At 40.6% G+C, this 13,054-nt stretch overlaps 1 protein-coding gene across 1 annotated transcript in view; it reads left to right on the forward strand.

Moving 5' to 3' along the window:
* The window catches only part of PPP1R1C (protein phosphatase 1 regulatory inhibitor subunit 1C), a 116,509-nt gene that overhangs the window by 52,266 nt on the left and 51,189 nt on the right, over nucleotides 1–13,054 (forward strand). The window contains exons 3-4 of the mRNA XM_077776331.1: nucleotides 4,063–4,100; nucleotides 6,233–6,293. Of these exons, the coding sequence (XP_077632457.1) occupies nucleotides 4,063–4,100; nucleotides 6,233–6,293 (99 nt within the window). The remainder of the gene's footprint in view (nucleotides 1–4,062; nucleotides 4,101–6,232; nucleotides 6,294–13,054) is intronic.

Consider the following 13,054-nt stretch of genomic DNA (forward strand, 5'->3'; position numbering starts at 1 on the left):
CATTTTATCTGCTTGTCTTTTTTTTTTTTCCTCCTCCTTCTTTTTGCTGCTTGTCTAGTTTGGTCTCTTCCTGCATGAAGTGTGGACGTTATGCATTGTGGACTTCAATAGAAATTTTACTACCTATATACATGTTTCTATATATTCATAGGATACATACACATAGTTTTTCATGATAAAAGTAATGTACGTTCACTAGAAAAAGAAACAGTATAGGAGGTAGAGTGTTATTCAATACCAAGACATAACTACAGTTAAAACATACTGAATATAATTTCTCGTGAATATACATGCACTTCTCTATCATCTCTCTCTAGGTTATCTAAACTTTATGAAATAAAAAATACCATTCCTATAGTTTTGACATCCTTTTAGTTTACATAGTACACGTTTTCTCGTCAATCGATGCAGATCTGTTATCCCAGACTTGACACAGTTATTCTCTGATGAACACCTCGTTCAGTTTTTGGACCATGGGGTTAGTCTCTCAGCCTCGGCACTCACCTGAGGGTCAGGAACGGGTACGCGGGCCAGAAGGTGAAGAGGCAGGGAGACCAGGGACGGCGGCTAAGGTGCTGGCGGCACAGCAGCTGTGGCACCGCGCGAGGCGGTGCTCTTCCCCATCCCGGGCTCTCTCCGCCTTTACCCGGAGTGCCCAACCCCATTTTGGCTACAGCGGATAGACAGGAAAAGTTTGAAGTCACCACGCTGGATAACGCGCTTCGTGGGGCACCCCCAAACAAGTTTGGGTAATTCTGTACGGTAGGAATTCTTATTAACTTAGAATCGAGACATGAGGCAAAGTACCTGGGTGGAAAAATTGGCGTTTTCGCCTACGGATGGATTTGAGCACAGGTGAAATTCGGCTTGCCTCAGAAAGCACGGGCTCTTCCAGGTGCCCGCCAGGGAGCACCGCGCGCACCGCGTCCGCTGAGGGTAAAGGCCCGCACGCGGCGGGCTGCCCGGCGAGGTCCCGCACGCAGGCCCGGGAAGAAGACACCAAGACGGCGCCAACACCTCTCTGCTTTGAGCTGGAGAACCGCCAATGGCGGCCTGACCCGGAACCGCTTCTCCCCGAGGTGACCCCGGAGGCTGCTTACCCGGAAAACCCACTTGGTTTCCACTATTTCGGCGCCACAGAAACACAGCGAAGATCTATGGAGTACTTCATTCCTGCCTGAGAAACGACTACGCGCCCCACCGCGTGGTGCTGGCTGGGGCGGGTTGGAGCAGGTGCACCTCGTAGAATGTGCCAGAAAGTGCCTCCCGGGGAACCGACCCGCCTGGGCGTGTGAGAAGGCTGAGAGTACATATCCGGTATTACAGTGCACGGCGGAAGGCTGCCAGGCGGAAGACGACTGGTCCCGTGTCAGCCCGGGCCCTGCCGGGTTCCCGGAGCTCACGCGCTGTCAGGATAGGACTGGAGAGCTGTTCCTTCTCGGAGGAAGATTCATCCCCTGCGCGTGCTGAACCGGTTGGCAGGCTGCGGCTCCTTCGGGCAAGGGCATGTTTCCCAGGCTACCTCAGCGAGCTCAGCCGGCACCGCTGGATGTCCGGCACAGCCCCCACCGCCACGGCTAAGGCGACACGGGCCTCCTGTGCGTCCACGCCAACGCCAACCCTGGCCGGGTTCTAGAAAGGCTGGAAATGATCACCAAGAAATTAATTGTAATGGCTGGGACTGTGGGGTGTGGTGGAGCTGCAGGGAACGAAGACAGCCGATGTCCATGCTCATGCCGACCCTGGAGTCCAGGCCTGTGATCCTCCAGGAAGTAGGGAGGCAGGTGCTGGCTACCCGTTCCAGAAAGCTGCCCCAGGAGCTGTGCACATTCATCTGCGAGCGGAAGCCAAAAGACATCCAGAGAGTTGCTTCTAAAATGCTCCACAACAGGTCATGATCTCAGTTAGTGGGTGGATCCCGCTCTCTCTCTCTAAATAAATATTTAAAATGGTCCACTGGAAGCCTGCCTTTGACTGAGCAGCCAGCTCTTGAGCCCTCAGCCCGCTTTGTGGAGTAGATGGGGGAAGGGGACTGCGCGGGTCTGGGCTCTTCCGGTAGAGGCCCTCTGAGATGCCACCCAGGCCAGGAGTTGTGGACAGAGCCATGTTCACGCACGTTTTTTGGATGTGAATTTAATGCCAAATTTAATAAATGGTGCCAAGGGTGGGACTCGTCTCTTACAGTTGAACACGTTTAATGCCACCAAACACAGCTCCGTTTTCTTCCCTCAGAATTGGATATGCCACTCAGAGGAATAAAGGTTTACCTTCACGTTTGCAGCTAGAAGTAGGGTGAAGTGCAGGAAGGTTAAATGCAGCCTGCTGTAGGAAAACTGGGTCAGTGTTCTTACCTCTGTCCTGTGTTCCCTGAGATTAGCAGTCCAGGAATTAGCACCAGACTGTCCCTTCACAGAGGGCTGTCAGCTCTGCCAGCCTCCAGTGGTCCCAGGGCTAGACAAGGGAACGTGGTCTGTTTCACAGAGTGTTTTCCTCAGCTCAGTCTTTTCCTTCACCCTCAGTTAAGGCCTCAGAGGCCTGTCTTAACGGTCCATGCTCCTAAAACAGGGAAGGCTCAAAGTGGGTGAGACACACCTTTGTCCCTGAGAGTCCTCCAGCTGTGACCCAATATTGTGAAGCCTCTTGTCTTTTTTTTAAAATTTAATTTAATTTTAGAGAAATAGAGTACAAATGGGGGAGGGGCATGATAGGGTGGGGGACAGAGGTTCTGTGCTGACAGCAGCCAGCCCATGTGGGGCTTGAACACATTAACTATGAGATCATGATCTGAGCCAAAGTCAGTTGCTCAACCTTCTGAGCCACCCAGGTGCCCTGCCCCTTGCCTTTGTAAGATGCCTTCCAATCGCAGATGTGTCAAAACGCATGGGGCAGGGTTTCTTACAATTGATGACTGTGGTAACAGCAAAGCCTGTGAACATTTAATTTTTAAAATTTTTTTTAAATGTTTACTTTTGGAGAGACAGAGAGAGATAACATGCACAAGGGAGGGCAGAGAGAGAGGGAGACACAAAATTGGAAGCAAAGCCTGTGAACATTTTAAAAGGTGGGAGACCAAGGAGCTCTAGGTCTAGATGTTTAAGGAGTCAAAGTCAGATGACTTTTTAAATATAGGATAGCTTTGGGGTTCTCAAAATTGAACAACCTCCCCCCTCAGGGTCCCATGTGGGAACCCACACTGACCACCCCAATAGTTGCAATGCTGTGGTTGTCCCTGGCACATAGCAGTCAGGGGATTGCACAACATCTGGCTGCAGTTTGATTTAAGAAAAGAGTTTCCTAGTCCTCTTTTTTGAAATGTTGAGAAACGCCCCTACAGTATAGATCAGAGATGGAGGATCTATATGTTTTAAGGAAGTCAAATTAACATTTAACCATTAAACAAAGTCAAGATCCATGTAAAGTAGATGGGGAGGTACAGATCAAACACAGAAGGTCCTCCTGTGTGAGCATCTCTTCCTCCTCTCTCCACTTCTCATTTTTGTTTTTATACAGACAGCGTTTGTACAATTTTCCCTAGCATTGTCATAAGAAATATTTCTGACAAAGTAAATGATTCTTTCCAGGAGCATATAGAAAAGTGGGTGCTGGCTTTCTCAAGTCAGAGTGATTGGGCAGAGTGGAAAAGGAATTTCGTTCAGCTTAGCGGCAAACTTGGGAAACTTGACAAGCTACAGTGAGTAGACAGTGGCAGCAAAATCCATGGAGGGAGCTGTTTCTCCCTTAGCACTGTAAGGTTGGTGACACCAACTGTTGGTTCAAGTGCCATTTCCCTGGTTTCCTTTCTGGATTTCCAAAAGGCAGGCTATTTGGAATTTCAAGAGAGGCACCTTTTTTTTTTTTTTTTAATTGCCTTTTTTAAAGCTTTAGGAGAAGGTTATCTCAGAAGGAAACCACCTCCTCTGTCTCCTTTTCCCTAAGCCACAGATGTTATATAAATAAAAGGTGATTTTTAGATTATTTTTTATCATATTGTTGGAAATGTTAATATGCATATTATAAATAAGAAATCACCTTTCTAATAAATTATATCTACTTCTCCTACAGAAACAGATGACAAGAGGGTGACCAACACACAAGCTGAAGTAAGTTTTCTTATATTTTGTGCAAACAGGTGTTCGATTAAAGACATAATTAGTTTGGTTTGATGTTATACAAATTATATCAGTATAACTGATGTAAAAACTAGTTTGCTTTCCTGACTGAAGAAACAATAAAATGGGGTCGTTAAATCTATGCCACTATGCTACTTTGGTTCTCAACTTATGAAATGCCAACCCCTGAAAAAAACTTGTAAAACAAATCACTGCTTTTAGTAGAAAGATATGGTATCAGTATTTTCAATTTAGTGACTCATTTATGACCACCGATAGGCTAGGTTCAGCCAATGTTGGAATCCCGGAGCAAGAAGATGGGGAGCGGACACCTCTTAAAGGTTCTTCTGGTGTGTGAAGCACATCCTGAGGTCAGAGGTTCACGTACTCATGTAGGAGTTCAGATGGTAAATAGGAACCAGGGGAGGCTAGGGATCTTCTAATATAAAACATATGGAATATAAGAAAGTAAGTAAACTTGTACTCAGAAATAGAACAAGGATTGACTGTTATGCAAACATACTAGTCAACTCCCAGTGCTGCATTAGGCATATGCAATACCCAGAGGAAAATGTAGAAAGATCAAAATACCAAATAATATCTCTTAAGACTTTTATAAATGTTTAAAGAGATTGTAAATGTGAACTTTGACAGCTGAAATCTTCCATAAATAATAAAGCATTTTTATTACTTAATAAGTTTTACTACATGTTACAAAACAAAATTTTCTGTAAGATTAATTTTCTACTTGATCTTTGGATATATGCAGAAAATTAATATATAAGAAATACCAAAAGTGACTGCTTCTTGAAATCAACCAGACGAGACTGAATACAGTAAAGGAACATCAGAACTATCTGTGTTTAAACTACATGTTTAACATTAACGCAGAGTCCCTCTGCCTGCTCCTGTGCATAATGAACTGGTACTGAAATGTTCTATTCTGGGAAAATGTGCTTGTACCATTTGGCACAATGGATTTGGCAATATTTGGTTGAATTTTTTTACTTTTTAATATATTGTTTTTGCATCAAGTAAGTGTCTACCTCTTGATGATACTTTTGAGGGTAATTAAGCTTTAGAATGTACAAGGAAAAATACCTCAAGTTCTCTTACTGTTCAATGATACAGTTTCTAGTTTTTTTCGGACTCTGTCTGTTATGTTCTTTCTAAGACACATGAAAGCCTAGAATGATCCCCAAAAAGCATCTTGTAACTATTTATACCTGACCTTTCCAAAGTGAAAATAATTGTTCTACACACTAAAACTCATGGATTAAGACCCCTACTTTTGCCGCATTGAAACATAAATATACAGTTAAAAGTGAATCTTTGACATAATCTGCTTGGGGTATAGACAACATATATGTAATTTATCATAATAAATAATATATTCATATATAAGGATTGTTTAATTTATATATCCTCATATATACGTAAATAGTTTGTGGTTTTCAGACCACCATTTCAGAAACCCTGAAATATGTTTCTGTGTTCCAAGTTTTATAGTTTTAATGCAGAAATTCTCTGCAATAATTCAGTCCTGGTCTAGTGTGCATAGGTAAGAGTGTTAAATAGCAGTTTTGTTAGGAAGGGACTTACTTATCTTTAAAAATAGAAGAGAATATTATCTCAACATTGTAATTCCAAGTAAATGGAGATGTTGGATTGAACATTTATAAACAGAGGTTTATAAATAGGTATTACTTACCAACGACCATCATTATATATCCAAAACCACTCAAAAATCCTATGAGTGGTATAGTTATCGCATGGACATAGCTTTTGGAGTATACTTTGTCCTGGCACTTACATTTTTTCTTGCAAACAAAAAGGATTGGTGTCTCTTTTTTCTGTTTCTTTTTAAAGCAAACAAACACTAGTAAGAGAGAAAATAAAAGGAGTAATTTCACGACTGCAATGGATGAAGAGTTTTATGATAAAATAGCTTCATATATCTCTTAAAACTGTGCTATCAATGAACATGTATATAATTTCTCATTGATTTGCATTGTATTTCATGACAGGGAATCAGAAAGCTCTTTGAAATATGGCAGTGTATTTCCCTCACAGGGCTAATTTTTCTTCAAATAAGCCTTTTCCTTTTTTCTTTTTATCCACAGTCACAAAATGCATCCCCTAAGCAAAGGAAGCAGAGCGTGTACACACCACCGGCCATGAAAGGTACTGTTCAGGTACTGTTTCGGGTTGCTGTGAATGTGGAGTTCATGGCTGGTATGCTATCTGTTCTAAGACCATATGCTTGATTATAAGCTTGATCTGGTCTCAGCTCTATAACTTGGTAATGTTACTTTCAATAAGATACTTTATCCTTTTAAAACTTACTTTCATCAAGAGTAAAACAGGTAGCTGAAGAAGGAATAATAGACATGTCTCTGAATTTCAGTCTGGAAATTCACGTTTTCCAAAATAATAACAAAGACTTTTCTTTTTCCCTTCCTTACATATTTTCTTTGAAGGGATCTTTCCAGAATCCCTAATTACTCTTGCCAGTGTTGCCAGATGATTGCCATTTTTTTTCTAGGCTTATGCAAAGTAAAATAACTTGAATTGGGGGCACAGTTAATGTAAAGTGTTGTCTCATTGCCTTGTGTCAAGAGCAGCTCTGAGAAACGCAATCAAACAGCTATTAGCTGTACATGTAACAGCTGTTCAAATAATAACTAAAAATGCTAGCTCAGATCCTGGCATTTCCCCAGATTTCTCCCCAAAATTGGAACTGCTAAAAGAACATCTAAGTGTATCAAAATTTTGACTGACATCAGTTCCAGGGAAGACTTCTTTTATTTCTCACACAAGAATGTTCCTGACATGAAGCAGAGTGCTCAGTCCAGTAGCTCCCGCTCCAGTCTGTCATCTGGGCCATTGGCCCAGTGGCTCATCAAGCTCAGTTTCAACTACAGGAGAGGCCAGCTGGGCAGCTTCCTCTGGAGTCTGGAGAGATGTCTAAATTGGGAGTGAAATTTTCCACTCTGTATTCTCTCTAGATTTGAGGCTTTTTCAAGGAAGTGGAATATAAATGGACACATTAATCGCTACTCTCAGTAAACTTCCTTCCTGCACAGCTATAAAACCCCATGTTTGTTTGTTTGTAAGACTGCAGTAAATAACACAATCATCAGCACTGTAGTTTATCCCAGGGTAATTACTGAGACTATCTGGCTTCCCTCTCTGATGACAAATATGATCATTGGAAGGTATATTTCCTATTGTAAGTCATCTTGTATTTTTAATGCACATCAGTTTTGGCATGAATGGGCAAAGTAAATAATATATGTTCACTTGTTTAATGATTTCCTCTGTTCTATTTTAGGTTGGCTTAACTAAATAAAGTAATACTGTTCTTGTGTCCTCAGAGAATAATAGTATTATTTTTAAAGGAAATTCTTAAAATCAAAGTCCCAAGGGCTTTCATTATATTTAGCTCTTAAATATCATAAGAATGTGGGATCCTAACATTTAGGGAAGTTAGTCATTTTGCACATTTTCACAGGCAACCTTCCTACTGTTGGATCTCTCCAAGATGGCTATTCAGTAACAGTCATTTTGGTCATGAGTTAAAGCCTTGAGAAAGCACAGTAATTCTTTCAAGAGGATACTAGGGTTTTATTACAAGCCACTTAGGTCCTCATTTATAACCAGTAAATACCTAGGTATATCTCCTGCTTCTGATAAAAAATAGAGAGAGAGAGAGAGAGAGAGAGAAAGCTAAATTCACATGTTTTATTCAGTCTACCTGTCCCCAAGAGCTAGAAATGAATATTTCAAGACAGAATTAAGCTATGATAACATATGGTGCATTGTGAGCACATTAAGAAGCTTCAATCCTAAGAAAGATGAATTAGCAAAGGAAATGTTATTGAGATGCTAAATACAATAATACAATTGCTTTGAAATGTGTAATTCTTCAAATTGCAGTGGAACATGATTATCCATTATTGAGTATAAAAAAAAGTTTGCTGAGAGAGCAAAGCAGCAACAGATGTGATTAATAGTTCTGAAAAAATTACACTGACAAAAAGGCCAACTAGGACTTCATGAAGGACCTAGCAAATAACTGGTTAGTGAAACAAAACAAAATACAACAAAACCAACACAAACTAGCCAGACTCCTTCCTTCTCCCTTTCCTTTACTCGGTTATGAGGAGTTGCCAGTTACAGAGGTCAAAGTAGCAGGAGGGAAAAGACGCTACATCCCACCTATAGTTTTTGATTAATGCATGGACAGACTGGTCTCCAACTCTTAAGTGTATTTAGTTTTTCCTCTTTCGGTAACAGTGGTACTTCTGTCTCCACCAGGTTTCAGGAAACAGAGACATGTTCAGGTTACCTCTTGTGATGAGGGTTTTATATGACGGTATGTGGATAAGAAATAGAGCAGAGGAAACCATTTTAATAGTCATGCTGTTAAGACAGAATCCTGGTGACTTCCAAATTTATATCTGCAATCCTAACATACCTCCTGAACTTCAGATTCCCAATTCCAATTACCTTCCGATTTTTTCTCCCTGATTGTTTTTAGGCTTCTCAAATTTAGTGTGTCCAAAGCAAAACTCTTTAGCTTTTTTCTGGTTTTTCCTATACTAATAAATTATATTCAGCTATTGAGAACAAAAGCCTTCATGTAATTTGTGACTTCTCTTCTTTACCCAGTCCACTGTCTGTTCTTGTTGGCTCCAATTTCAAAGTGCACCCCTTAATGTGAATACTGCCCACATCTTCCACTGCTACTATCTTATGCAAGTAACCATTCTTCCTTGCCTGGGCTGCTGGAGTCTCTTTCTGGTCTCCCTGCTTCTGCTCTTACCTCTCTCTACAATCTAGTGCTCACCCAGATACCATAGTAATTCCTCTGACTCACAGATAAGGTCATACCATCCTCTTGATCAAGATCTTTAATGGCTTCCTATCACATTCAGAATAAAATGAAAAATCCAAAGAAGTCCCTAAGGGCACTGCACCCAGCCTTTCTCTTTGACCTCATCTCCTTTCACGCTGCCCCATTTCAATGAGACCCAGCCTCATGGACTTGTTCACTGTTTTTAAACATGCCAAACAGATTTCCATTCTAGAGCATTTGTCCTTCCTATTTTGTCTGCCTGGAATACTCTTTGCCCAGTGGCCTCACAAATACCTCAGCTAATGCTACCTCCTCAGAGACCTTCCTTCCCTGGTACTAACCCCTCCATATCACTGTCTATGTCTTTACACACTGCCTTATTTTTTCCATAGCACTTAACATGAAGGAGTGTCCATGATACGTTTTGTTCATTTGAGTGTCCCCAGCTCCTAGAACAGTGCCTGACACATATTAGTTGCTTCATTAGTACTAGATTAATAAATGAACTATAATGAACTGGGGAATCCGGTCACACTCTCATTTGCTCAGAAGAGGATGTCTCGTAAGCCTAGTTCTACTAATTTTCATACGTGTATTCTGCTTATGTTTCTCTTTGCCTCTTTCTTTGCTAGATTCTCTCTTAAGTCTGTGTTCCTTCTTGTGTTCCTACTTATCCATATGTTTCTGTTTTACTAGTTTTACTTTTTCCCACTCCCATCCCCTCTGGTCAAAGAGAAACATATAATTTGGTACATTAATTACCATCCAAAATGGTGTATCGGTTGGGCTGGCTTCTTAAGAAAGGTCATTTCAAGGACCACCAAAATCATTAGGTGGTGCCTGGATCAATAGTTTTTGGTCAGGGTGGCAGCATCATATGATATATATATATGGTAATGTAAATAGAAGAGTCTGGATATGGCTCTCTTCCTTCAGGGGTGTTTCATGGTTCATTCAGCACATTTACTCTTAGAATATAATAATAGATTTAGTACTGGGTCTGGCTGTTTTTCTATTCATAATATTATTGGCATTCAGTGTGTTCAAGGAGCTTAAAGGTTAACTAGTGCAACTATCCAGTGATGATTGAATTTTTTCCACTGCATCTAACCTCAGGGTATTACATTGGCTGTGTTCTCTTGAGGATTTTAGTATATTAAGCCTGAGGTAAAGCCAGATAATCAAAAGTTCCAAGTGATTCTGCTACAGCAAGTCTAAAGATTGACCAGACTAAAATATTCAATCACCTGCCTAACATGTCTCATGGAGATCAAAGAGATAATGAGATCCAAATTAATATGTTCAAGACTGATCTTTGAATTTCCTCAAAACCAGATCAGTTTGTCCTGCACTATTTCCCTTCTTAGCAAGTGGAATATCCATCTGCCTAGCTGCATATTGCTGAGTTCTGAGAGCCTCCAGTGAACCTCTCTCTTTCTTTCACTCTCTTCAGAAATAGAACATCAGGTTTCATTGATTTCGCTCTATCAGTATCTCTTGTCTCTCTCACCTTCTGTCTTCTCTTATCTTCAATGTCATCATCATATCTCAAATCACAAGCATGTCTTTGCCAGGATATATAGGCATACTTCGAAGATACTCTAAATCACTGCAATAAGGCGAATCAAATGATTTTTTTAGTTTCCCAGTGCATACAAAAGTTATGTTTACACTGTACTGAAGCCCATTAAGTGTGCAATAGCATTATGTCTAAAAAATAATGTATATGCCTTCATTTTAAAATACTTTAAAAACTGCTAACCATCATTGGAGTTTTCAGCAAGCCATAATCGTTTTTGCTGGTGGAGGGTCCTGCCTCCATGCTGATGGCTGCTGATTGATCAGGGTGGTGGTTGCTGAAGGCTGGGGTAGCTGTGGCAACTTCTTAAAGTAAGACAACAGTGAAGTTTGCCACATAAATGGACTTTCCCTTTTATAAATGATTTCTCCACAGCATGTGGTGCCGTTTGAAGGCATTTAACCCACAGTACAACTTCTTTCAAACTTGAAGTCAGTCCTTTCTAAGCCTGCCAGTGCTTTATCAACTAAGTTTATGTAGTACTCTAAATCCAATGTTGTGATTTCAGCAATCTTCATATCATCTTTACCAGGAGTGGATTCCATCTCATGAAACCACTTTCTTTGCTCATAAGAAGCAACTCTTCATTTTTCAAGTTCTATCATGAGACTGGAGCAAGTCAGTCATATCTTCAGGCTCCATTTCTAATTCTAGTTCTCTATTTCTACCCCATATGCAGCTGTTTCCTTCACTGAAGTCTTGAACCCCTCAGAGTCATCCATGAGGGTTGGAATCAACTTCTTCCAAACTCCTGTTTGGTTAATGTTGATATTTTGACCTGTTCCCATGAATCATGAATGTTCTCAGTGGCACCTAGAATAATGAATCACTTCAAGAAAGTTGTGATTTGCTTTACACAGATCTATTGGAGTAAGCATTATCTATGTCAGCTATAGTCTTATGAAACATATTTCTTAATTAATAAGACTCAAAAGTCAAAATTACTCCTTGTCTCATGGGCTACAGAATGGATATTATGTTAGTAGGCATGGAAACAACATTAATCTCATTGTACATCTCCAACAGAACTCTTGAGTGACCAGGTGTATTGCCAATGAGCATTAATATTTTAAAAGAAATATTTTTTTTATTGAGCAGTAGGTCTCAACAGTGGGATTTAAAATATTAAGTAAGCCATTTTATTAACAGATGTGTAGTCATGCATGCTGTTTTTCCATTTGTGGAGCACAAGCAGAGTAGATTTACCATAATTCTTAAGGGCCCTAGGATTGTCAGAATGGTAAATGAGCATTGGTTTCAACTTAAAGTCACCAGCTGCATTAGCCCTAATACTAGATCAGCCTGTCCTTTGAAGTTTTGAAGCCAAGCCTTGACTTTTCCTCTCTAGCAATGTAAGCCCTAGATGGCATCTTCTTCCAACAGAAGGCTTTCTCCTCTACCTTAAGTATCTGTTGTTTAGTGTAGCCACCTTCATTATATTATCTTAGCTAGATCTTCTAGATAACTTGCTACAGCTTCTATGTAAGCTCTTACTGTTTAACCTGGCACTATAATGTTATGGAGATGCCTTCTTTCTTTAAATCTCATAAGCCAACCTCTTCTAGCTCCAGACTTTTCTTCTGAAGCTCCTCAACTTTCTCGGCCTTCATAGAATTGTTGAGAGGTATGGTCTTGCTCTGGATTAGGCTTTGGTTTAGGGAGTATTGAGGCTAGCTTGATCTTCTAGGCATACCACTCAGACTATCTCTATATCAGCAATGACTGTTATACTCTTTATCATGTGTGTTCATTGGAGTAGCACTTTTAATTTCCTGTAGGAACTTTCCTTTGCATTCACAGTTTGGCTAACTAGGCACAAGAGGCCTAGCTTTTGACCTATCTTGGCTCTTGCTTGGCCTTCTTCGCTAAGCTTAATCATGTCCAGCTTTTGATTTAAAGTGCGAGATGTGTGACTCTTCCTTTCACTTGAGGACTTAGAGACCATTGTAGGATTATTACTTGGCCTAATTTCAACATTGCTGTGTCTTAGGGAATAGGGAGACCCAAGAAGAGGAAGAGAGATAGGGAACTAACTGATGGTCAGTGAAGTAGTCAGAACACACACATTTTTCAATTAAGTTCACCATCTTATATGGGCAAATTCATGGCACTCCAAAACAATTAACAATAGTAACATCAAAGACCCCTGATCACAAATTGCCATAAAATGATAACAATGAAAAAGTCTGAAATATTGCGAGAGTTTCTAAAATGTGACACAGAGACACAAAGTGACCAAATGCTATTGGAAAAATCATACCAAAAGCCTTTCTTGATGCAGGGTTGCCACAGCCCTTCAATTTGTAAAAAATCAAGTATCTGCATCATGCAATAAAGAGAAGTGCAATAAATCAAGGTATGCCTATAACTGACTACTCAGTATCCAGTCTTTCTCTTCTTGTTTCCCATGAGTTTTCTCTACTATAGCCAAAGTGAACATTTAAAACTCAAAAGTGGTTATGCTTCTTCCTTGGTTAAAACTCTTTTGTAGCTCCCCATTGCCAT

This window comes from Crocuta crocuta, unplaced genomic scaffold (assembly GCF_008692635.1).
Source record: "Crocuta crocuta isolate KB4526 unplaced genomic scaffold, BGI_CrCroc_1.0 scaffold17, whole genome shotgun sequence".
NCBI classification, from domain to species: domain Eukaryota; kingdom Metazoa; phylum Chordata; class Mammalia; order Carnivora; family Hyaenidae; genus Crocuta; species Crocuta crocuta.